Raw genomic sequence first — 25,920 nt, 5'->3', positions numbered from 1 at the left:
TATATATATATATATGTATGTATATATATATATATATATATATATATATATATATATATATATATATATATATGTGTGTTTTTAAAGATTAATATAGTTGCATGTTAGACATTCAATTCAAAGCCATTAGCTACGGTAAGGATCCCCGCCCCCCTTACAGTTCTTCATCAGAAACCAAAATTACATATTAATATGGTGATCCAAAGTAAATCAAGTTGTATATATAATATACAAATTATGATATATTTCCTAAATCTTTTTTCTTTTTTACCGTTCTTATTGTTTACGAATTTAAGTAAGACAGCCACTGTAAAGGTACGGTAATTGTCAGGGAAGGTGCACACGTCATAACCCCGCCTCGATTTTATACACCAATTAGGGTGCTTCGTGTAAGAAAAGGCGGAAGAAAACAGTATAGAAGGAGAGATGTCTGACGTGTCGATGTTGTGCTATAAAGTACTAAAACAAGTGTCAAAATGTATATAAATTTATCTTGTTAGCTTTATTGCGGCTTGTTAAAAACAATCCAGTCGAATTGATCGCGTTTAACAGACCGAATCGTGGTGATTCTGGTCTATTTATCGCCTACAATTGCAGACATAAACTGGACATTACAGGGGTTTGTTGCATAAAGCAGAAATGGAGGACTGCGCTGCTATTTTAGCCACTGAGAGGTACGGCAGTGGCGAGTCGTGGCACTATGTTGCAAAGGACGGAGCCATGGAGAGGAGAAGGGACAGCAGTGAAGCTGGACCGAGAGGAAACTTATTTGTTGGTGTTTTTAAAGTAAGGAAGCCGTACGAGAATGCTGTAGTTTTATTAAATTTTGTTTGACATCTTTTGTATATACTATATATTCCAGAGCGTTTTTCTTCCTCAAGGCTATCCAGAGAGCGTGAGTGCAGACTACTTGCAGTACCAGTTCTGGGATACTGTACAGGTACAGTGTTACATACACACTTGTTACCAGTGTTGCCAACACTTGAATATTTGTTTTGTTTCGTGACTATGATCAAAATGTAAATTACTCTAGTCTTATCCCAAATCAATTTCCCTTGTGAAAGGGAAGGAATTGTTAATCAGTCCCAGCTCCTCAAAACACAAATGTTTGTGTCACATTTCCCCCCTATATGAACAATGGCAGTATTGTACTGTATACAAACTACCATATATCATAATGAAATCGAATGTAAAGAACATCATACTGTATCGTAGAAACAAGTTAGTGGTGTCACTGTCAATAAATTTTGAAGTATGCGTCCACCATCTTTTTGTGGAGCGTCTAAAGCTCCAGCCTCTCCAGGGTCGCAGGGGTGCTGGAGCCTATCCCAGCTGGTTTTGAGCAGTGGGCGGGGTACACCCTGAACTGGCTGCCAGCAGCCAATCGCAGGGCACACAGAGATGAACAACCATCCGCACTCACAATCACACCTTTAGGGACAATTCAGAGCACCCAGTTAACTTAACATGCATGTCTATGGAATGTGGGAGGAAACCGTAGTACCCGGAGAAAACCCACACAGGCACGGGGAGAACATGCAAACTCCAGCCAATAAGGTCAAAGCCCGGACTCAATCTTACGCCCTCAGCACTGCGAGGCGGACGTGCTAACTAGTCAGCCATCGCGCCGCCCGTCTGAAGCTCACTTCTATTATTTCATTCCCTCACCCAATCAGAATCGATTGTAGAATCAAAATGGAATTTGATCAATAAGCAGCACCGTTAATGGATTCGTAATCGCTAAATTCATGTCAGTTACCATCCCTATTGATCAACATTCTCCTCAGGCCTTCGCCAGCTCTCTGTCAGGAACGCTGGCCACCCAGGCGTCTCTCAGAGGTGTCGGTGTGGGAAACCAGGAAGCCACAGTGGCTGCGGCCACAGTCACCTGGCTGCTAAGAGGTAAATAAGATGTATTTTATTATGCTTGTGTTATATTGACACTATTCAATCGTAATGCATTTTTTCTTAGATGGAACCAGCATGTTAGGAAGGATCGTCTTCGCCTGGCTAAAAGGGTAAATCTTAGCACTGTGTCTTTCAGACTGGGACACAAGCAATGAGACACTTTCGGTTAGAAATGAAAAAAGTACAGGCACTCACACTTTGTACTGCACGTTGAGACTCTTGTAAAAGTAGAAATAGTGATCAACTCCTTACTTGAGTAAAAGTAAAACAGTACGAAACGACAAAAAAAAAAAAGTACAAATAAATTTTTACTGTTATTTATAGTAAAATTTGAACTGGCAAAACTGGGGGAAATGAATACTCAATTAAAGTATAGTACTGTTGGCAATCTGCTGCTCAGATTTAATTATAACTGTTTTGATTTTAGTTATAACTGTTTAGATTTAGGCATAACTGCTTTAACCTCCTCAGTAAAGCTTGATGAGTGTAATAATGTGACGGAACGTTTGAAGTTTCTTCCTTCCTTTTCCCACGTAATTAGCTATCTGTCCTGGGGGAGAAAATGTGTTAAAAAGGATTCCTTTTTAAAGTTGTGTTTGCTTTGTTGTTGCCGGGTTGTCTGGGGCCTACTGTGTTTCCGCCCGGTTGGCCAGCTGTCGGGGTGCCAGGTTGTCTGACCTACTATATTTCCACATCAATCGGCCATCTGTCCATGTGTATTGAGAACTGTCTGTCTTGGGACTGTTATACATTATTAACATTTTTAATTCTTTATTTCATATATTAACCATGTTGAAATGTTTTATAGATGTGAAGTAGGTAAAATAGTGTTGAACTCAGTATAATTTGACCGTAACCTAAGCTGGTACACATTGTTTGGTCTAGAAGTTCCTTCTCAGTGTTCTGTGCGAAAACACATTCTGTTCGAGAGAGAGAGCGCGCAGTCCTACAACTATACTACATTAGGAGCTGTCGAGTTCAACTTGTTTGTGAGATTTTGTTATGGGAAGAAGTACGAGAGGTGCCCTGAAAGTATATTTTGTCTAGAGATGAATACAGCTGCAGTCTGTGTACGGAAATAATATTATGTAACATATTGAGTGAGAACCAATCTGTTCTACTCATTCTTAGTAGGAGGAGAAGGGGCGTTTTACTTTCAAAACTCGATTCTTTAAAAGCTGGATTCCGCAAAAGAGGGGGCACATGGGCACTCTTTAATTCCACCTTTTACGTGATGTAAATTGTTGCCGTGACCGGAGAATTCTCTGTTTAATAAATCATCCTTGCAAGGTGTTTTTTCTTACAAGAAATCTGTCTTCAAGTTTTTGGAACACGCAAAAGAGGACAAATAATTAGCCTCTTTCAGGACTTAAGGGCAGCAAAGGAGGAAGAGCAAGGGGAGTTTTTTTGGGGGGACCGCTATGCTGAGAGTATAAGACAACTAAAAGTGGGAGGAAGAGACACACACACGAGGGGAACCACAGCGATTTTGTCTGTATCTTGTCTGTGTCCAGAAATTTCTGCAAAATAAATCCATCGAAGGACCTGTTCACCGATCTCCAGTCTGTATTCAGAAAATCAACATTACGAACACGCGGAAAACTTAAGGATCGTTTTCTAACAGTACCAAACTATTTGTATTTAGTTACCTATCAGTTCCTACCACTGCCTACTGAAATTTTGCACTTCTATGACATCATTCCCAAACCCCAAGGTCACCAAAGTTGTCCAAGCATGCCTTTTATGGATCTTGCTTGCTGTGTGCACTAGGAACAGAAAAGGGAGGCAATTGTCCAAAATGTCTTGATAAGATGAAGAAAACACAACCAAGGACTATACGCCAACCTCTCATTGACTGATTATAAGGCACGTCCAAATACTTTTGTCCACCTAGTGTAAACTTTAAACATGTTTTGTTGTTGTTCATCCTGGGTCTGTGTGTTCCTTAGGAACAAGTTGGACTCTGAGGCCAAAAAATGGAGGTATGCTGAGTACAAAAATGTTTTGTTGTAATTTCTCTGACTAACTCAATGTTTGTGTCAAGACTTTTTGCAGACATACTCAATGACATCGCCATGTTCATGGAAATCCTGGCCCCGTTCTTTCCTGCTTGGTTCACCTTGATTGTATGCATGTCGGGCATATTCAAGGTAAATGGAAGTAAAAGAGGAAGTAAAATGGTTGGGGCCACCATTTATGAGTGTGAAAATTTATTTTTATGTTTCTGATTTGCCCCGCTGAAGAAAGTCATTGCATTATACAATAAAGAAATCATAATGATATGTAACTCCTGCTGTTTTCTCGCTAATGGTTTCCAGTCTGTAGTGGGCGTGGCAGGAGGAGCCACAAGAGCCGCTCTGACCGTCCATCAAGCTCGGCGAGACAACATGGCCGACATCTCCGCCAAAGACGGCAGTCAGGTGCTTTGAAGATACCTAAATATTTCAGAGTAGGGGTACATGTGTCTGTCGGGTACAGTATTGTGTTCTAACATGGAACAGCACGGGTAAGAGGCAGGAAGTGCAGCTCATGGAATCTGAAATCTTCACATTGTTACTATTACTGTTTTGTTGTTTACAAAGAAACTTTTGTTGTCTCACTTCCTCAAAAGAAAAGAACTACTCATATTGGACTTTAGATTGAAAACGATTGATGTTGCACTTTTTTAAAAAGAAGACAAAAAGCTAAGGTGACACGTTTCTAAAAAGGAGAAAAACGATTGATGTCGAACTTTACAACAAAATGTAATTTCAGGAGACTTTGGTGAATCTGGCCGGACTCCTGGTCAGTCTGATCCTCATTCCGCTCGTCACGGACAACCCGGCGTAAGTGCTAAGAAATCAGTTTTAATCCTAATCCAGATACAGTATGTATTGGTTGATTTTTTTCCCCCCTCCTGATTTACCAGATTGACCATCGGCCTGTTCTTCCTCTTCACCACCCTCCACCTGTTTGCCAACTACAAGGCGGTGCGTTCGGTGGTCATGGAAACGCTGAACGAGGCGCGGCTTGCTATCATGCTGCGACACTTTCTGCGAGACGGATGCGTGCCGACCCCAGTGGTAGCCAATCGGGAAGAACCTGTCTTTTTGGGTAAAAAATGCATGATTGGTGGCTGTATAGTTTCTGATAAGTGTGATAATTATACTGTATATGCGTTTTATTATCCAGAGTTTAGGAAAACATTGCCTATCAAACTTGGCGTGAGGCTTCAGGAAGTTGTCCAAAGGTAACCCTCAACATTTGTTGACTAGTCTTGAGATATGATTGTTTATTTTGTATTACTTTTGGGCTGTTGGACTTAAAAATGTACACTTTAAATATTTGTGTGAAGCGGCTTCGGAAAAAGGAAGGATGGATAATACAATTTGACATATTTTTCTTAGCCCGGAGGAGTTACGTTTCGCTTTGATGAGAAAGGATGCACCCATCCTGCTGGGCTTCACAAACGGTACAAAACAGTCAATAATGTTTTTATTTTATTTTTTAAAGTGGCCCGCCTCAGTGTTTATTAAATCTATATTTCTCTATACTTTCAGGCTGTGTGCGTGTGTGTTTGGCAGCGCATGCACACACGCAAGATGAAATCAGAGCGATGTGCCAAGCCATTTGGCTCAGCGATAGGTTGAGTTCATCAAGGCAACATCAAGGTTTCTGGGAAATGGTACACAAGAGCTACACGTTGATGGACAGCAAGTTTGACCGATTTTACAAAGGTGAGACAATGTGGGAGTCAGCAACACCTGCTTTCCAGGGTGTTTGATAAGGTGATGGGTTTGATTGACAGGTGTGGAAGATGCCGGGTGGGATGTGACAAGAACGTTGCTGGACTGGGACGAGTGGAGACTCAAATGGAAGCCAAAAATGAGATGAAAACACCCACAGATATTTCAAAGTGAGTCAGACAGATGTAGTAAATCTCAAATGATTCACTGTGGTATCAGTCTCAGTCATCTGTGTCTTTTTATTTGTGTAATAAAACGGATTTTATATAAACGTATATTTGTGTGAAAGTCATTCTAAGTTGTGTAGAAAGTTACCCTTTTCCAATAAGTTACTTTTGACAGGCTGCTATTTTATTCTTGACCCATAAGTGGCGTTTAGACTTAAAGCACAAATACATAAACAAAGTAGACAATAAATAATAATAATAATAATAATAATAATAAATAATAATGATGACTGTAGCGTTTGTGACCCAGTGGCTCAGTGAGCTCCAAACCCTTCAGATGCTACTTAAACTTGTGCTAAAACAAAAAAGTCGAACGTTACAAATGTGTAAATTACTATTTACTTCATGATGTGGTCGTTCTAAACATGCTGGCCTTGTAGGTTTTACCCACAGGGGGCGTTTTTAATCCGCAATACTCTTAAACAAACCAACGAAGAAGAAAAAGAAAACGATAACATCCGCCAAGGAACACTTTGGGTAAAAAAAAAAAAAAGTCGATAATATAAAATATATTACCAATCAGCTTTATAAAATTATACATACAATATAATTGTCAAAATTCGAAATACAATCACATTTGACTGAAACGAATTTTGAAAAGCGGATATGTACTCGTCACTAGGTTGGCTATTTTGATATATTGTGCTAGAAAAACAAAAGCGATTTAAACATTTGAGTAGTAACGTGTAGTTCTACATGGGGCGTTATAAGTGTGCGTACGAGTGTGAAAGCTCCGACGATGCCGAAGAGAAGTATTTCAAGTGAGTTCGGCATACGACCTTTTCTGGTTTTACCTCAAATCCAATTTTAGTTTGGTAGCAAAGAAATGTGTTCCGTAGGTTCCCGCTGTGCAACGAGCGACGCCTGAAGAAATGGCTGGCCAATATGAAGTGGAAGGAATGGACGCCTTCTCGCTTTTCTGTGCTGTGTAGCAAACACTTTGAGGAGCAACACTTGGACCGAACTGGCAAGTGTGTCCAGCTTCGGGAAGATGCCGTGCCCACCATATTCCTACCTCAAGACGAAACCAGCAAAAACAAGGTTTGTTGATAATGATAATGGACTCTTGGCATGGACGATGCATCTTATTTAATTATTACTTTTTGGTCCCTTTAATACATTTATTTCGAGAGCGACTTCATAATTTTCGTGAGGTTTTTAATGATGTACTAGTATTTTCAATTATCTTATAGAATGTATTTACTGTACATATAAAAATGTGTAATGACTTATTTTAAGATACGCGAAGATGTAACATTTTCTTGGTAATGTGAATTAAAATGAGAAAAATCTATTCAAGTTTTGCATTTGTTGGGAGTAGATTTTTTTCTTCATAATTGACATACACTACAATAAAAACTAAAATTATTTCTGTATAGAATTCATTAAATACAATGTGGAATAAAATATATTCACCATTAGCTAAATTAAACTGGGAAATGTAATATATAGTAATTTTATTATTATTTATAAGGTATTCAATATCCGTGTACTTTTTTTTAAATAATTGTATTTATGAATAATATTAATAAATAATGAGTAAATCAAAATGAATAATATACAGTGGACCACCACATATTTGCGGTTTGGCACTGACAGATTCACCTATTCAGAGGTTTCCCTATATTTTTTATTCAGTTTTCCCCCCTCCCCTTTCTTGTTCTTGCTTTTTGTTGTTGTTGTTTTTTTTGGGGGGGGGGGGCAGCACCCGTTTTACTTAGAATATGCTTATTGGAGGTTTATCCTCATTTCAAAGATTTTTAGCGTGGAAGAATAGAAATGTCTGAGTTGTTTTTCCCCCCGCATTGCATTTATAACGGGCATCAATTATATGTGGAGTTCTACTAAAAGGGGGTCCACTGTATAATAAATCACTACAATTTTAGGTTATGACACAACGTAAAATAAACGCCAGATCGGATTGGTTGACAAGTCTATCCGCTAAAAGTCGTCAGGCTTAGGAAAGTCACGTTTTTCAAATGTATACTGTGACTCATCTCACTGTAGGCAACCAGCAGCACTCCAAGAGGAAGAAGAAAAAAGGTGAGCTTGACTGTTACCTGATCAAATGTGCCGTTAAACAAAGTTACTGGTCGCAGACTTGGATTAAACATTTTCCTCGTCTCAACTGTGGCAGCAAGTGAGTACCAAAGCCTGGAAGACGAATTTGGCCGCACCCTCGACGGCCACGGGGCACGACGTTCCAGAAGAAGAAGAGTTTGTGGAAGTGGATGGAGGAGGTGAAGATGTGGAGGAGCAAGAGAAGGCGGTCAGGTGGAGGATCATCATGGACCCGGGCCTTGTCAAGATCATGTCCTTGCCGCATTTCTTCCACGGAGATTACTGCGCCAAACAGGTCAACACATACAGTATGATGATGATGTCATGTTCAAGTTATGAAAAATATTGTCTGGGAGATCTGCGAAGAAACCCTTAAAGGATATGATGTCATCATGCCTTTTCAAACACTTTCACATGCAAACACAACATTTTCACTTTCATTTTGACAATGATAAAGAATCTACTAGAAGAGTAGTACTTATTAGTAGAGTCGATAGAAAAGATCATCTACTACTAATGCTCTTACTACTACCAGTACTCTTACCACTATTGTTACTACTACTATCACCACTACTTATACTGTACGACTACCACTACTTCAACTTTGTTCGAACTTCTACTACTAACTCGTACTACTAATGCTACTAATATTACTGCCACAGTGGCCACCAATGACATTACTATCTACTAATACTACTATCACCCCTAAAACGGACGGGTAGGTCTTCTACTACAACTACTTTTACTACACTACTCCTATCACAACTACTATTTCTACTACCACTATTACTGCTTCTACTACTACTATTGTACACCAACTACTACTAGAATTAATCTGACCACTACTTCTACTACTTGTACTTTAGGCCGGTGGTCCCCAACCACCGGGCCGCGGACCTGTACCGGGCCGTGGGCACCTTTGGACCGGGCCGCACAGTTGAAAGAATAAAAAAAAAACGTACTGTACTTCCGGTTAATTGATTAGCGAGGCTTAAAAATATTTTATTTTGAAAAGTGACCAGATTCTCTCTGTTTACGACGGACTCTTGACACATGTCAAGATTCTAATTATCTCAGTCGCGTTTTGTTACCCTTGTTATGGTAGTGGTCCGCCAAAAGTTGTGGACATGTATGAACCGGTCCGTGGTGAAAAAAAGGTTGGGGTCCACTGCTCTAGGCGTGTTATTTTATTCTCAACAGGATGTTCAGTGGGCACCCGACAAAGATGTGATGATGACCAAAACCGAGCAGGTTTGTGTGCAACTTTTCTTCTATTGACAAAAAAAGCCTTGGCAGAGTTCTTATGGCAATTTGGTGTCCTGATAATACAATGACCTGGATGAATGAGAATATTCACAGGCCGTTTAAACTAATGTTTTGATTTCCCTGCCATAGGCGGATGGCCTAAATCCTGAAAAGGTGATTGAGGTGAGTCTTTTTTTTGTTTTTGTTTTTTTGTTAATTGGGGTGTTAGAAAAAATCGATTCGGCAATATATCGCAATATTACAGCACGCAATTCTCAAATCGATTCAATATGCGGTTAAATCGATTTTTAAACATCAATTTTTTTATGGAAATATTCAACAAAACGTCTTACTTTGGGTTAGAGTTCACACATTAATCATATAAGAACGTTATATTAATGGAACATTAAGTCTTAATATTTGATTTCAGTTCTGTTCAAACATGAAACAGACTGCAACCTGTTTGTTAAATGCAGTGGCTCACTTATAAGCCTGAATTTTCAGATAAATAAATACGTTTTCATACAAATCTTACAGTGTACGTGTACAAGTTTACTGATTTGTATTTTCTAAATTTGGGAGATTTTTTTTTTTTGCAATAATCCATTTATAGGTTCATGTCAGAATTAATCGGTATTGAATCGAATCGTGACCTATGAATCGTGATACGAATCGGATCGCCAGGTACTAGGCAATTCACACCCCTACATGTTATATAATATCATCCAAATGTTCTTAAATTGACTGTGATTGGGTGGCATCAGGTGACGTCGCCGTGGCAGTGGCTGGGGTTGGACGTGCGGGGTCCTCTACCTCCGACGCGCAACGGGCACAAGTACGTGGTGACGCTGAGCGACTACTACTCCAAGTGGGTAGAGGCAGCAGCCGTGCCGTCCTTTCTGCCCACGCATGTCGCCAAGCATGTCGCCGATGCCCTCGACCACTTCGGCTTACCGCTGCGGATTGTCTCCAGGCTGCCCCGCGAAGTCATCGACCAGGTGAGTGATGTAAACGTGGGAATTCTCGAAAGTGAAGTGGAGTAATGACATCCTACGTGACGTCAGATCAATCAAGAACTCGCCAGACAGCTGACAACTGACGTGGCGCTCGTGCTACAGCATCCGCACACCGGCGCCGTTGATCTGAACATGCAGCATATGATTGACAGGTCTGTATCAGTGCACAGGCCACAACATTAAGTACAAAGGTTAATAAGAGATTGTGATATCTTATATAGTATCATCATTGATGTCTATGGTGACACATGATTGGTGAATTTTTTTAATTTCTTTTTTTTTAGGCGAGGCATTTTCTTTTTCACTCAGGGAGCCAAAAAGGAATTGTTTATTCAAAGTGAAGGATTATTGTGTAAAGGGGGCATTATTGAGGCAGGAAAGGGACTTATTTGATGTGAAGGATTTTTTAGTTTTACAAAGTGAAAATACTCATTTATGGGATTTCTTTCTTTTATTGAGGGAAAAACCCTTGTTTCTTAGAGGCGAGGCGTTAATTTTCGAATAAAAGATGTTGAGGTGAGGATTTTTCTTACTCAATAGAAAGAGGAAGTAAGGCATTTCTTTTGTTGTAGAAGGAAAAAAAGACACATTTAAGGCGAGGTATTTTTGACAAAAAGGTGACCGTAATTTGAGGCGAGTCTTATTTTTTGCTGAAGAGAAAAAAAGGGGTGAGTGTGGGAGGAAAATAGATTATTTTAGATGGGGGATTTATTTTTCATTAGGGGAAAATATTCATTAATGGCATTTATTTTTTACTAATGGAAAAATTTGTTTATTTGAGTTGAGGCATTAATTTATTTCACTGAAGAGCAAAACTACAAACCCAATTGCAATAAAGTTGGGACACTATACAAATTGTGAATAAAAATTGAATGCAATTATGTGGAAGTGGCAAATTTTAATATTTTATTCAGAATAGAACATAGAGAACAGGTCAAAAGCTTAAACTGAGAAAATGTATCATTTTAAGGGAAAACTATGTCGATTTTAAATTCCATGGTGTCAACAAATCTCCAAAAAGTTGGGACAAGGCCGTTTTCACCACTGTGAGGCATCCCCTCTTCTTCTTACAACAGTCTGCAAACGTCTGGGGATCGAGGAGACGAGTTTCGAAATAGGAATGCCGTCCCATTCTTGTCCAACACGCGTCTCTCGAACTGTTCAACTGTCTTGGGCTTTCTTTGTTGCACTTTCCCCTTTATGATGCGTCAAATGTGCTGGTGAAAGAAGTGGACTGCAGGCTGGCCATTTCAATACCCGGCCGAATCCTTTTCCTACGCAGCCATGATGTTGTAATTGGTGCTGCATGTGGTCTGGCATTATCGTGTTGAGAAATGCAAGATCTTCTCTGAAAGTGATGATGCTTGGATGGGAGCATATGTTGTTCTCCAATCGGAATATACCTTTCTGCATTGACGATGCCTTTCCAGATGTGGAAGCTGCCCATGCCACACGCACTCATGCCACCCCGTACCAATCACAGATGCAGGCTTATAAAATGAGTGCTGATAACAACTTGGCTTGTCTTTGTCCTTTTTACTCAGTATGATATAACGTCCCACAATGTTTTCTGGAAGTATTGCTGAGCCCTTTCTGTGATTTCCCTTACAGTGCGCATTCCTGTTTGCGGTGCAGTGCCGTTTAAGGGCCCGAAGATCATGGGCATCCAGTATGCTTTTTCGGCCTTGACCCTTACACATATATATTGTTCCAGATTCTCTGAATCTTTGGATGATGTTACGTACTGTAGATGATGATTACTTCAACTTTTTTTGATGGCAAAGACCTTTCTGATATTTCTCCACTATCTTTCTGCGCAACATTGGAGGAATTGGTGATTCTCTACCCATCTTGGCTTCTGAGAGACAACGCCACTTCAAGAAGCTCTTTTTATACTCCAATAAAGTTGCCAATGGACCTGATTAGTGCTAACTGGTCTTCCAGCTGTGCAATTGACTTTTCCAGCCGCTTATTGCTACCTGTCCCAACTTTTTTGAGATTTGTTGACACCATGAAATTTACAATCAACGTATTTTTCCCTTAAAATGATACATTTTCTCAGTTTAAACTTTTGACATGTCATCTATGTTCTATTCTGAACAAAATATTGAAATTTGGCATTTCCACCTAATTGCATTCAGTTTTTATTTACAATTTGTATAGTGTCACAACTTTTTGGGGAAATGGGTTTGTAGATGTCTGGGGCATGGCTTTTTTTCTTTTTTTCTTTTTTTCTTTTTTTACTGAGTAGTAGGAAAAGTGAGACATTTATTTTTATTGTGGGGCGTCACTGGGAGGTTTTTTTTTCTGAAAAAAAAAATGTTATTTGAAATCAGGCATTAAATTAGACACTATTTAGAGAGAAATTGACTTATTTTAGGTGAGGGATTTTTTTAAGGGGAACAACAACAACTTGTTAACTTTTGGGTGGGGCATTTTTACTGTGTTGGAAGGTGGCAGTTATTCACAGTAAATCACTAACTACAGAGCGACGGGGGGGAAAAACATGACATTTATTTTTGTGTACTAGCATGGTGAGTGACCTGGTGGCTGAGCACGCGGCTGACTGGGACGTCTTTCTTCCCGCAAAGGTGTTTGCTCTATGCTTCGAAGAACATTCTCACACCAAAGAGAGGCCCTTTACACTGCTGTGCTGCCGCAATTCTGAACTCGCCCACTCTCCACTAGGGCTGACCGTAAGTTTTCACATGTAAGCTTTGCTTTAAAATGATCTTAAAATGTCCTCTCTTGTCTCCCAGTACACAGATGCACAAATCCAAGAAAGCGCTTTCCTTGTGCAATATGGAGCGTCAACCAGCACAAACATTTGAGTTACAGTATTTTTAGGAATCCCTTCATTTAATGGTGTATGACATTGCTCGTTTTTAAAATAAAAATAAAAACCTAAATGTTAAACGAGTGGCGTTATTCATGTTTATTCAAGGTAAAATACAGTAATTGGCATTATTGTAACTAGTGAACTGACAATTTGCTGTCACCTGCTGGCTGTAGTTAAAACTGCACGTTTGCCAAAAGCTGTTTGAAACAAAGCCTCCGTGAATATGAACACATTAAAATTATGTTTTCAAAACGAATGAGGTATAGAGCTTTTACGTTTAGACACGTGACAAACCTTTACACATCGAAAAGAAACACGCACGTCTGACGTCACAGAAATGAAGCCTCCACTGAAGACGCGTTGTTTGGCCTTGAATACGCTGGATGCGTTCAGGACAAGACCGATCATCTACGAGCTCACTTTTATATAAGTATCACTAAGTTAATATTGACGCGTTAACATTAACGCGTAGTAGTTTGAGTACCGATTAACATCCTTAAAGGTCGCCGAGATTCCCACGATAGCCATTTATGAAGAGGCCCCGCGGCCAGGGGGGCAACTGAGAAATTCCGACAGTCGAGCACAGGAATTGAACGCCGCATCAGCTGTCGCTGTGCAGTTGAGGCGTTTTTTCCCCTTCTTACCCCCTTCTCCCCTCCCCTCACTGTGCAATCGACCGCTAGACATGGTGAGTGCATAAAACACGCTGATCACGTTATATGTATTCGACGACAAAACACAACTCTTTTGGTCAGGCCGCCGAATGTTTTTAATGTCTTTTTAAAATCACGTCAAAGAGGAAGCGAGTGTGTCACCAACAAGCCGACGTTCACAAGAAGGCTGGCTTTGTTTAGCTAACGGACTGATTCTCAGCGTTGGACAGTTAATAATATTCAACATGGCGTTATTATTATTATTTTTAAAGAAAATAAATAAAGTCGTCGGTGATAATCCACAAAAGCGACAAATGTTTTGGCGCATGAAACCGTTTTGGACGAGTGTCCAAGTGTAATCATTGTAGACAACAAATACAACTAGCTCAAGTTAGCACAAGTTGGCAGTTTAGTAACCTTTGGTTTTAAATGTTGTATTAATAATAATTTTTAGGCCAGCTAATCATTAAACGCCACATAACGCTGAGTCGGGCAGTTTGAAAAAGGAAATTGAAAGTAACGTCTGTTTAAAACTTGCGGTGTGTGTGTATGTGTGTTAACGTTGAGCTAAGCAATAGCAATTTAGCTCGTCACGAACCCCCTATTAACGCTCTACATCTCCAAACGACGCATATTTAAAAAAAAATCCAACCGCTCTTTCGTGTTGATACAGTGACGTTCCGTAATAGTATACGATATAACAGTTGTCGTTGGTCAAGTTATGCCTACCGAGTTGCCGAGTACACGGCGTTAGCTTCATGCTAAGCTAATTAGCGTGAACTTGATCATTTTATAGGCATCGCTGCACTGTTTAGAGCCATTACCACTATTTTTGTACATTAAAATATGTTGAGACGGCATTTTATTGTCTGTAACTTGTGAGTTACCAGTTATATGGACGCTAGTTTAATTCATAATATTTCAGCATAGTGTCATTAAAGTGACAGTGTGTAAAATTTAGCGCCATCAGGTGGTGAACCTGATGGCAATAATGCAAAAAAACCCCAACATTTTCAACACTGTCCCCTCGCTAAAAAGCGGTTAATTTTTTGCAACCTCGCTGTATTGCAGATTTTTTTCGGGTGCAATTTTGCACGTATTCTTTTCTTTTTTTTTACAGTTACGTATTAGCTAAAGTATTTAGCACGGCCACCGGGATGGCGGGGGAAAAGTGGAACCGTTCAAGGGGCTTTTTTAAAAAAAAAATTAAGGGAAGGCGCTGCAGGAGAAAGTGTATATATGTATATCTATATATATTGCTGTTTTTGTTTCCATTTATAATAAAAACATTTTGATTAAATTTTCGAATTATTATTTTTTTTTATCTCCGTTTTTGTTTTCACTTGTAGTCATTTAATTTATTTAGTCATTTATCATTTACTCGCTGAGTCCCTTGGTGTGGGCCGCTGCTCGTGTCCCTCTGTTTTGCTCTCGCTAGCATTTACTACCGTCACCCGCTAGCCGTTCTGGTTAACTCTTGCTTGCTGGGCTGCTCGCTCGCTCGATTACTCGCAAGTGTTGCTTTTTCAGCAGACTTCGTTCAACATTGCAAATACATTTGCCACATACTCTCAAACCCTCGTTATGCTCTCAAACCGCCCCAAAACATTTTTGATTGTCGCAAAGAAATTTTGAATATGTTAAAAATTTAATGCCGACAAGAAAAAACGAAAGCATAAAAAAGGTTTGAGAGTGTCTTTGCAACATTGAACAAAGTCTGTCGAAAAAGCAACTCTCACTGCACGCACGCAAGTCTGCACTGCTCAATGAGACACGGGCTTTTTGGATCAGTAAATATCTTGAAACTAAAAGTACCGTATTTTTCGCACTATAAGACGCATCATATTATAGGGCGCACTGTTGATTTTGGAGAAAATTAAAGGCTTTTAGGTGCGCCTTATAGTGTGGAATGTTTAACTACCATATTCACCCTTTGTCGTAGTGGCAAGGTTACAGGATAGTTTGCAATGCAATACTGCCACCTCTTGGCATTTTATAGCTATTGCAAGTGTATTTAAATGTGCGTTTGTATGGAATAATTATTAGCTTTTTCGTAGTTTGCTCCATTTCTGGTCGTCAGTATTGTGGTGGAATCACGAGAAAGCCAAAGAAAAAACAAAATGTATGAAAATGAGGGTAGCTCTCTTGTCTTGTCTGCCAGGATGTGTTCCTAATGATTCGGCGTCACAAGACGACTATCTTCACCGACGCCAAGGAGTCGACCTCGGTGTACGAGCTGAAGCGCATTGTGGAAGGCATCCTCAAGAGGCCGCCCGAGGACCAAAGGCTCTATAAGGTGAACTGACCAATATAGAAAGAAGACGTTCGTATTTTGTAGTTGTTTGTGCTTACAAATGGTAGAGATACAAACTTAACAATGCAATATGATAGAGTAGAACTAGAGTCAGTCCTGAAATAATTCCAATACAGTAAGCCCCGTTTGTTGTGGGGATATTTTGTGTTGTTTGGCTAAGCTACCAAGATTGCTCGGCAAGAATTTACTAACGTTTAGGGCCACAGGACTGCCTTTTGAGTCTTATGGTTATGTGTATATGATACAGATGGCAGGGATTTTCCTGCGTTCAAAATTCGGGAAAACTAATTTTTGTGCCGCCTCCAGCCTGTGTTCGGCGGCAATATATTTTAACTGCAGTTCCAGCGTTGCGCCAATATGGAGGTGCTTTAATCAAAAGTAGTGCATCGGTAAGCGAGATAGAGGTGCGCTCCAGCTGTCACCAAAATCATAAAAATACAGTAATAACATTAAACATAATAGTGTTTTACAACAACGGTGAACTATATTTACAATTTAATATGTACTAGTGGATACATTTTTAATGATTGTATTAAAAGAAAAAAAAATAGGGATGCACGATATTCTGCTATTTTCAGCCGATACGATAAACCAATAATTTAGAAAGTGCCAAGTTGATAACTGATAAGCATGCCAATAATTGTTTGCAAAATTAACTCTAATACAAATATACTTTTGAACCCTAATATAAGTCTAACATGTACAAATACATGAAAACATTGTGTTAAAGCACCATGAAGCTGAATGTTATTGATCTCTCTGCTTACAAGACAACTAGTAACTCATTTTGACTAAAAACTGTGAGGGTAACATTTTGGGGAGTGTTGTGGAATTTTCAGTAGTTAGGCGGAGATGAATAAAACAGTCTGGAAAAGAATGTGTCTTTTGGGTTTCTTTATATTTGAAGCATCAAATATACACAAGTCTTACAAATCAGTCTACAAGAAGTGATCCGAAAGTGTGCGCACTAAATTTTCATGAAAGATTTTTATGCAGCCTGGTTAGGGTTTAGGTGGAGAAAGGGGAGGGTCAGCTAGACAGGAAAGCAAGCAGTCTTTTCCGAGCAGCCTTACCAGTCAAGGTCATTTGGGTATTGCTTTGTGTACAAGAAGTGAAAAGCCCATTAAAGAAAATACAGGTGTCCACAATACAGTATAAAATTATGTTAATACAGACGCTCCCCAACTTACGAACGAGTTACGTTCCGAGCGATCGTTCGTAAGGTGAATTTGTTCGTAAATTGCTTCAGTGCTATATTTTGTATTATAATTTATGTTTAAAGAGAATACGTACAGTACTGTACTACGTATGTTAGAGAGAGAGAGAGACACACACACACACAGTATGTACATGTACGTAATAAGATAAATAAAATTAAGTTTAACTTACTTTTGGAAGATGTACTCGATGCTTAAGGATTTGATGGAGGAGGAGGAAGAGGAGGATTTTATATCATGAGAGGTTCTTCGTCGTCGCTGGAATGGGCTTCAAAAGTTACTTCCTCCTCCGTAACTTCAATGTAGGAAGAAGTTGAGGGTCGCGGAGAAGAAGATGAGGGTTGATGAGTATCTTCCTTGGAGGATTTACTAGAAACTGGCCGAAAGAAGCGATCTAACGACGATTGCACAGTTTTCTTCTTTTTTCATCATAAATGATGCGGTAGCACTGTATGGCATCATTCAATTGATTTGCAACCTTTGTGCAACGTTCAATATTTGGGTCTTGCTGCTCGAAGAGTGCGATGGCTTTATCTATGAGCGACAGGCGTTTCTTCTTCTTCTTCCTCCTCCTCGACACGTTGCTGAGCCTCCAATGCTGGGTGAGCTCTCACAGCGCCAAGCGTCGGTATTAGCGGCGGAAAGAAGCACTACAGTACTCGGAAAAAGGTGCGCAATAAAAAATCGAACTTACAGCATCTCTTTCCGAACATTTTTTGACATGCGCGCAGACATGTTCGTATGTACCGTTGTTCGTAACTCGAATGTTCGTAAGTAGGGGAGCGTCTGTATGTGTTAAAATTAGTGTTCTTCCGATACTCTTTTTTGGCCCCTGATACCGATACCCAGCTTTGCAGTATCGGCCGATACCATACTGATACCTAAGTTTGTTTTTTTTCTCAACATGAAAAAGCTGTCCTGCTGTTGGTTCAGAGCATTTAAGGGCCAATAGGATATCTCAGCTTGGCATGCAGTGAACATGTCACACATCAGTGAATGTTGTGCACGAGCAAGACACAAGATGCTGTATCCAAAGTCCTATATTAGCGTGGGAATTAATAACAATTAGATTATTTTACCCGAATGTTTTAGCTCTATTATAACGACAAGTGTAAAAAGTGACATGCTGACTACTTGTGCTATTTTTGATTTTCAGGACGACATGGAGCTGGATGACACTCAGACGCTCGGAAACTGCGGCTTCACCAACCAAACGGCTCGACCTCAGTCCCCCGGCACCGTGGGCTTAGCTTTTCGGCTCAGCGGTAAAACAAACATTTTTTTGTTGTTCCATCAGATAACTATGTATGTGTGTGTGTCGTGGTCTTAAGTTCCCGACTTGACTTCCCTACAGATGATTCATTTGAGCAGCTGAGGATGGAGCCTTTCTCCACCCCCCCAGAGCTCCCGGACGTCATGAAGCCGCAGGACTCGGGCAGCACAGGCAACGAGCAAGCTGTTCAGTGAGAGGGGGGGGAGGCGCACAGGAAAATTCATGGGGGTTGGGGCGGTGCAGAATTTGGGGAAACGGAGGACAAGATCTCCAGCTGGACAGAAGCAAAAGACGGGTTGTTGTTGTTGTTGTTATGTGAGCGAGCGGTGCGTTTGTGTGTGCATGCTAGAAAACGTTGTCACAGCCCAGACTGGTCGCAACACTGTCACCTGCTCAACACCAAGCATCCTATTTAATTGATTCTTTACTTTTGAGCTGTCGTTAAGCTGCCTTACTTCACTGTGAGTGTGTGCGTGTGTGTGCGCGTGTGTGTGTTTATTGGCTTCAATGACGGCATCGAGCAGGAGAGACCTTTTTACGCTTTTATGTTTGTATTGATTAAACTATTAGGATTTCACTCCTTTCTTTGGCCCAAATAGTTAGTTTTTGCCCTTCCAAGAACATTAACAGCGAACAGTTCCTACAACTAGTGATCATATTCATCCCAACAAACATTAACCAGCAGGCCAAAAATATTTAGACGAAAGAAATGTATCCTTGTTTTCCCCCGTTTGAGCCTCACTATCTCAAGTTTGATTTTTGCTTGTATACTATTTATACATTCATGCCCCCCCCCCCCCCCCCCTTAAAACAAAGAAATAAACACTTGAAAACTTAAAGTGAAAGTATTATATTTATGGTGGAGACATTTGCAGTAATAAGATGAAAAATAATTTTGTAGAATGGCCTTGTTAACTCGGTCCAACGTCCAAAGTCCCTGAACGCGCCACTGTCCTTGGTTTCTTTACAATCCTACTCGTGCTTCTTATACTTTTTATGTTCCCTGCTTGTGGTAGCATAAAAAAATTATATATCAGAAGTCCATGAATACACCACAGCTCATTTTGATTTGACTGGGGTTCCTGAACACACCGCAGCCCACTAATTACCTGCGCATACACCAGAGGTGGGCAATCTCGGTCCTCGAGGGCCGGAGTCCTGCAGGTTTTAGAGGTTTCTCACTTCCAACACAAGCTGATTCCAATCAGCAGGATCGTTATCAGGCTTATGCAGAGCTTGCTGATGAGCTGATCATATATCAGCTGTGTTGAAGAAGGGCAACATGCAAAACCTGCAGGACTCCGGCCCTCGATGCCCACCTCTGGCATACACAGACCTAGAGTCTCTGGCTCGTTTCTTGAAAGGTTCTGTAATGTTCCTCCGTGAAAACGCAGCAGTATTCTGAATATATTACTGGATAGTCGATAGCCCATACATGCCCGTGCAGGCCATTGAAGGCACAGGGCGGCCATTTTACCCCTCCCATCTTGCAAGCAGACTACTGTATAAACTATACGTATACATGCAGATTAGACATACACAGCTTGGACGTAGGCTCTTAGTATGGGGCAGGGGTGGGGTGGTCACTATTTTTTAACAATTGGACAGTATGTGCTGCTTTGAACACCCCCTTTTCACAGTGTTCCCTCTTTTTTTCACTGGGGTTAGGTTTCAAAAAATACCCGCAATAAATGAAACCCCAAAAAATTAGCCTTATGTTTTACATAAATGTTTTAAGGCTCTAAAACCCCTCACCACACAGCTTATACACTTTTCTCATCTGGGCATTTACATTTTCTCACATTTATCTCGTTTAAATATTAAGTTATAGCGAGGAAACACTGGGCAGAGGCATCTTTGGTTGAATTACAGGTAGAATTCTTTAATTAAAAAATACGTTTCCTCCTGCAAACATTAAGCATATAATTTATACATCTATTTAAGACAAGTTGTAAAATGTCCTAAGTCCTCTTGTTTATGTTTAATAAATTCAAAACATCATTAATCATGCTGTTTTCTATTAAGTTCTGTCTCAAATCAAATGTTTTCCAATTTCGATAGGCTCGTATGCCGAGAAACGTTTCTTGGGAGTGGTAATATGGCGACCTCGCGGCTTCAAAAGTCTTGGCCTATCGGCTATCCAATAATAAATACAGATCAGTGGAACGCAGTAACTTAACGGTGCTACGATAGCATTTAGCCAAAAATGCAAACTTTTATTGATCACGTCGTTACATTTGATCAGATAAATTTTTATTGACGCTTATTACCCGATTGTTCCTAAAACGGTGTGGTGCAGCAGAAAACATATATGTCAGCGTTATATTCTGGATTGTCCCTGAACAAACCACAGCCCACTGTTTTTACTACAATTCTCAAGTTCCCTACACTTTCTGCTGTCCCCGAACGCCGCGTCCGTTAGCATTTAGCTACTTAGCTAACAGTAAGGACACATGTTTTTTTCTTAGAGAAGCCTAGCTAAATTATCTTCCAAAGGCCGCTTCTCATTCTAACTTTGTCCAAGCAAATGGACGTCGACGACTGTGTTTTAGCTGCAGGCCGGGCCGTCCTGGACCTGGTGGACCGGGAGTGTCAGCCTCTGTCTGCCGTCGAGCTGGATCAGCGGCTGGACCAAGCCATGGAGGACGTACTGGAAGCGGACTTGATCCACAAAGTTAAACAAGCAAGTGAACCTCCGCCAAGGAATGACGCCACTACTGCACCCTCCAGTACCGGGGAGGAAGTGGCAGAAGAGGGGCGGGAGGAAGAGGAGGCAGTCAAGGTGAGCGCCATATCATCACATCACACATAGCAAGCCTAGTATATTAACGGTTGTCACAACGTCATGTGATTATCCATCCTCACCCAGCATGTGACTGCTCTCCTGCGGGACTCCCAATCTCGAACCCGCGTTGCGGGTCGTGCCCGCGTGTCTCTGACCCAGACCGTCCCGCTGTGTCTCACCCTGCTGTCCAGCCGCGTCAGTTACCGCACTTTGTCCCGCCTGTACCGCTTGGAGAAAGGCAACATCCACCGCATCTTCTTCTTCTTTTGTCAGTGTGTCAACACGCTGCGGGACGAGCACATTCGCTGGCCCCTGGGTAAGGTTTAAAATTTGTGAGCCGTGAAGAGGTTAAATATATTCGTCCTCTTTTGCGTGTTCCAAAAATATGAAGACAGATTTTTAATGTAAGAAAAAACACCTTTGCAAAGATGATTTATTAAAACAGATCTCCGGACATCGGGGCCCTGAACGTCACGTAGGAGGTGGAATTTTCAGAGTGCCCATTGTGCCCCATCCCTTGCGGAAGAGGGCTTCTTATAGCCTTTTAAAACATGTTATACAACAGATTTGCAGCTGTGCCGGTCTCCAGACAAAATACATTCCCCGGGTACTTTTTCTCAAAACAATATCTCACAAACAAGATGAATCAGATTTAGAGTGGCCGTGAGCGATGATGCCAACAGAGTCAGTGTGTGGGTGTGTGTGTGTTCGAGACAGACTCTGTTCTCACGAACAGAATGTGTTCTTGCACACTGAGAAGGAATTTTAGACCAAACAATTTACCAGCTTAGGTTAAGGTCAAATTATACTGAGTTCAACACTATTTCACCTACTTAACACATCTATAAGACATTTCAACATGGTTAATATATGAAATAAATAATTAAAATGTTAATAATGTCTAACAGCCGTAATGGTGTAATGGCACAAGCAGATTGCGCAAAAATATCACCGTACAGCAACCACGGCAGGGATGCACGGAATATTGAAAACAATATTAACTAAAACACTAACGGGTACTGGGTGAAACTAAATACAAAAAAAGTTCAGAAAACACCAAAAACTCTAAGTAACAATAAAACACAAGGGAGGTGATAGCAACGGGTGCAAACACAACCTTACGAGCAAGACGGGACACAAAGCCAAAACAACAAACCTAAACATGATACACAAATTATAACACCTCTGGTTCAAGGGTATGAAAAATAAAGTTTTAATTTATTTGAAAATTGGAGTAATGTGGAGTGTGAAACGGGAGAAACTCCATGCCATTTTCATTTTGTGGAAATGAGAGCAGGTTAAAATAAGTGTTTTTTAAGACTCTAGGCAACGAGGAAACCAGCGTCTTCACCAATGAAAAACTGAAAACACTGCCATCTTCAGGCCAGAACATGCAATTGCGTGTTAGGTTTGATAATATAGGCTAATAGACAGGAGTGCAACTATAGCCAACTTCAGCGTCGCTGCTTATTTGAGTTATCCATCGTTTGTAGAATACATAACTAATCCTCACATCAAATTGACCAATTTCTCCCGTCAGACGAGGCACTCGTGGAAGCTAAACTGAATACTGTATACGTTATCTGATATAAGAGGATCTATGGCAAGAGCCAAAGTGCTTCACGGCTCGTGCGCACAACACATTACATGCTAGCATTAGTAGCTTGTTGCGTGAGCTAAAACAAATGTCACAACTTGACAGTGTGCTAGCTGCCGCAGGCATTCCTGTCCCCGCCAATCGGTTTTGGTTGGTGTGGTATACTCAAATAATCACCTTTTATTTCCTCTTTTATTCACTTTCTGACCTTTTTTTTTATTTTTTTGCAGATATCTATTAAACAGTATACATGTGATGTGTAGCACTTTGGCTCTTGCCATAGGTGGCTTTTTTTTTTTTTAAGTTTTTTTTCTTCTGTTTTATTGAATATTTCCCCCCTGTTTTTGAGGGTTTTTTTCTGTTTAAAAAATATTTTCTTCTGTTTTTCAGAATTTTTTTATACTGTTTTTCAGAGTAAATTTTCCCTGTTTTATAAAAAAAATATTTTTCAGTTTTTCTGAATATTTTTTTTCTTCTGTTTTTATGAATATTTTTTTAAAGGGGTTTTCCCTCAAAGATTAGAGAACAAACCACAATGCAGTATACACATTCATTCCTTTATTGAGAGCCAGTAAGTAAACATGATCATCTTATTGCATATGGAGGTATGCGGGAAAGTGTCCGCTTCCGCTATTAGCGAGTCTGCAACAAGTCACTTGGAATTCAGAGGTCCCAAAAAATTACTCCGAAAAACAGAACATCAGCTCTGTTTTTCGGGGGGGGGAAAATTCTGTTTGTTTTTTATTTTATGTTTTTTAAAAATAAAATTTATACAAACATTTTCAGTTTGTTTTTGGTAATATTTTTTTGGACAGAAAAAAAAAATCAGTAAAACAGAAAACAATATTCAGAAAAACATAAAATAAAATAAAAACTCAAAAAAACAAAGCTCCCCCCAAAAAATTGTCAGAAAAACAGGAGGTTTTTTTTCTTCAAGTGAATGCAATACGCTTCTGTAGATTTTATCCTGCTCTCATTTCCACAAAATCAAAATGGCACGGAGTTTCTCGACTGTTTCACACTCAACACTACTCCAGTTCAAATAATTCAAACTTGTATCTATATATTCGAGTGTTTTTCTTTGTTTGTTATTGACATGCTAAACTGTGGGTACAGATTAGTTAAACTGTGGGAACAGATTAGTTAAACTGTGGGTACAGATTAGTAAACTGTGGGAACAGATTAGTAAACTGTGGGAACAGATTGCTAAACTGTGGGTACAGATTAGCAACAAAAAAAAATCATACCATGGCACCAGAGGAGCTCCATAGTATTTTACCACCCATTCATTGTCTGTATTTATATTTTATCTAATAAAAAATCTAAATTACAATTGAATGTCCTGCAGTCAAGGATTACAGTCAACTCTGGACTCAGTAATTCGGTTACAATGCAGAAAAAATCGGTTGTGATGTTTCCTCCACAGGCGAGGAAGCAGAGGCCGTCCTCTTCCCTCTCTCTAGAGTGCTGGAACAGGAAAACAAGTGGGCGGGAGAAGGCCGACGCATCCCTCGGGTGTTGGGAGTGTTGGGACACACCTGTATTCCCATCCAGATGCCATCAAGTAAAGACAGTGCAGAGCCAGAAGTGAAGAGGCTAAAGAAGATGAAAGACCGTCCCGCGTCTTGGATCCATCTTGAATTGGTGTGCGACCGTAGGGGACGCTTCATCAACTGCTGCATTGAGAGCAGCCGGGATGCGGACCGAGGCCGCGTGCTTGGCTCTCAACTCAAGTGGGAATCTCACCCGATGCCTCCGGACTCTGTGCTAGTGGCACGCGCTGGATACCCGCTCACCGCTCACATTTTAACGCCATACCCAGGACGATGTGGGATGAGAGAGGAGTGCTTCAATTCCGCATTAGAGCCGCACTTTTGCATCCTGGACCGGGCTGTTGCGGGCCTAATGGGACGATTCAAGAGACTCCGGCGGCTGGATGTCGGGAATGACAGCCGTGCAAGAGCGGTGGTGTTGAGCGCCTGCGTCCTCTACAACATGCTGATGGACGTCGGGCACGTGCCTCATGGAGAAGTTGAAGAGACGGGAGGTTTTAGTCTAGAGGGAGAAGGCGAGCAGGATGAGGCGGGTGTATGCCTGCGGGATGCCGTCGCTGAAATTTTACATTCTGGGAATTTGTGACATCTTTTAGTCATTGGTACAATATTTTCATAATTCATAAAATTTATTTAAAATTAAAAATATGTATTGTACTGTAATAAACAGTGTGATATTGATTTGTGTTAAGGTCATTTTTCCGCCACTAGATGGCATAATTGCATTTGTAAGACATTGGTGATTCAGCTCAGTGCACTTTTCTTTTCATATTAAGAGCTATCGAATCTTTAACATGAAGCAACTTGTGAAATTCTGCACATTTTAAAAATTGTAAAATACAACTTGATCCCACCCTCCACAAATATATGCATTATTATAAAATTTATTGCTGCTCAATTTTGACGTGGGCGTGTATGTTGCATTGCGATTGGAATTCCACCAGTACTGGCTTTCCAAGTAAGTGGCGGTCATTAAAACTCATTAACTGCCATTGACGGCTATAGACGTAAAAAATTCATTTGAACTATTGCTCTTAGTTTCACATTTTTTCCACTTTTGTTAACAAGAGTATGAAAACCTAGGAAAAAAATATTGTAACTTTAGAACAAATATACAATTTGTGATTAATCGTGAGTTAACTATTGAATTCATGCGATTAATTACAATTAAACTGATACCTCTAATATGTTTATTTTTCTTGAGAGAGAGCTCAGTATTGTTCATTCGGTTCTCTTACCGATTCAACATGCCATCATCATTGCTCTTTTTTTCCCTCTTTTTCTTGTTTTTGTATGTGCGCGAGTATGTGCATGTGCGGGTGTGTGTGTGCATGCGTGTGAGTGTGTACTCATTAATTCACCTAAACCCTATTAAAAATCCCATACCGTTCACCTAAACCAAATACTTTAGAATCCAGCTATTTGTGAGGTTGTCAGGAGACCCGAGGAAGGATCAAAGAAAAGAAAGAAAAGTGAAATCCAGCACCGACCAGACATCAACTACTAC

At 40.3% G+C, this 25,920-nt stretch overlaps 3 protein-coding genes across 8 annotated transcripts; all 3 read left to right on the top strand.

The window, feature by feature from the left end:
• The first annotated feature begins 390 nt into the window (after positions 1 to 390).
• rusf1 (RUS family member 1) lies at positions 391 to 13,098 on the top strand. Of its 6 annotated transcripts, XM_077559036.1 has the most exons (14): positions 391 to 786; positions 863 to 940; positions 1,788 to 1,902; positions 1,973 to 2,018; positions 3,858 to 3,890; positions 3,953 to 4,058; positions 4,227 to 4,328; positions 4,663 to 4,733; positions 4,817 to 5,001; positions 5,080 to 5,137; positions 5,295 to 5,359; positions 5,448 to 5,624; positions 5,696 to 5,803; positions 6,700 to 6,839. In XM_077559036.1, the coding sequence occupies exons 1-13, from the start codon at positions 640 to 642 to the stop codon at positions 5,779 to 5,781; spliced, it is 1,269 nt and encodes a 422-aa protein (XP_077415162.1). In that variant the 5' UTR covers positions 391 to 639; the 3' UTR covers positions 5,782 to 5,803; positions 6,700 to 6,839. The 6 variants fall into 6 exon arrangements, with proteins under 6 accessions (XP_077415162.1, XP_077415161.1, XP_077415167.1 ...); XM_077559035.1 differs by lacking the exon at positions 6,700 to 6,839 and having other exon boundaries at positions 5,696 to 5,908; XM_077559041.1 differs by lacking the exons at positions 391 to 786; positions 863 to 940; positions 1,788 to 1,902; ... (8 more) ...; positions 5,448 to 5,624; positions 5,696 to 5,803 and adding exons at positions 6,316 to 6,621; positions 7,868 to 7,903; positions 7,998 to 8,216; ... (4 more) ...; positions 12,774 to 12,878; positions 12,942 to 13,098 and having other exon boundaries at positions 6,700 to 6,901.
• Positions 13,099 to 13,441: 343 nt separating this feature from the next.
• LOC144043775 (elongin-B-like) lies at positions 13,442 to 19,317 on the top strand. Its single transcript, XM_077557740.1, has 4 exons — positions 13,442 to 13,709; positions 15,836 to 15,970; positions 18,362 to 18,470; positions 18,560 to 19,317. Exons 1-4 carry the CDS (start codon positions 13,707 to 13,709, stop codon positions 18,670 to 18,672), a joined length of 360 nt encoding a protein of 119 aa, XP_077413866.1. The 5' UTR covers positions 13,442 to 13,706; the 3' UTR covers positions 18,673 to 19,317.
• A 1,492-nt stretch (positions 19,318 to 20,809) lies between these two features.
• LOC144043774 (uncharacterized) lies at positions 20,810 to 25,455 on the top strand. The gene is made up of 3 exons (XM_077557739.1): positions 20,810 to 21,260; positions 21,348 to 21,579; positions 24,287 to 25,455. The coding sequence occupies exons 1-3, from the start codon at positions 21,006 to 21,008 to the stop codon at positions 24,997 to 24,999; spliced, it is 1,200 nt and encodes a 399-aa protein (XP_077413865.1). The 5' UTR covers positions 20,810 to 21,005; the 3' UTR covers positions 25,000 to 25,455.
• Positions 25,456 to 25,920: the final 465 nt, after the last annotated feature.

This window comes from Vanacampus margaritifer, chromosome 2 (genome assembly GCF_051991255.1).
Source record: "Vanacampus margaritifer isolate UIUO_Vmar chromosome 2, RoL_Vmar_1.0, whole genome shotgun sequence".
NCBI classification, from domain to species: domain Eukaryota; kingdom Metazoa; phylum Chordata; class Actinopteri; order Syngnathiformes; family Syngnathidae; genus Vanacampus; species Vanacampus margaritifer.
This window is presented reverse-complemented; position numbering and strand designations above follow the sequence as displayed.

Coding starts and splice junctions, on each gene's coding strand:
- rusf1 (XM_077559036.1), top strand. CDS start 640: ATGGAGGACTGCGCTGCTATTTTAGCCACTGAGAGGTACGGCAGTGGC. Junction 1,903..1,972: donor AGTCACCTGGCTGCTAAGAG/GTAAATAAGATG, acceptor ATTTTTTCTTAG/ATGGAACCAGCATGTTAGGA. Junction 2,019..3,857: donor GTCTTCGCCTGGCTAAAAGG/GTAAATCTTAGC, acceptor TGTGTTCCTTAG/GAACAAGTTGGACTCTGAGG.
- LOC144043775 (XM_077557740.1), top strand. Junction 15,971..18,361: donor AGGACCAAAGGCTCTATAAG/GTGAACTGACCA, acceptor TTTGATTTTCAG/GACGACATGGAGCTGGATGA. Junction 18,471..18,559: donor CTTAGCTTTTCGGCTCAGCG/GTAAAACAAACA, acceptor ACTTCCCTACAG/ATGATTCATTTGAGCAGCTG.
- LOC144043774 (XM_077557739.1), top strand. CDS start 21,006: ATGGACGTCGACGACTGTGTTTTAGCTGCAGGCCGGGCCGTCCTGGAC. Junction 21,261..21,347: donor AGGAAGAGGAGGCAGTCAAG/GTGAGCGCCATA, acceptor ATCCTCACCCAG/CATGTGACTGCTCTCCTGCG. Junction 21,580..24,286: donor GCACATTCGCTGGCCCCTGG/GTAAGGTTTAAA, acceptor TTTCCTCCACAG/GCGAGGAAGCAGAGGCCGTC.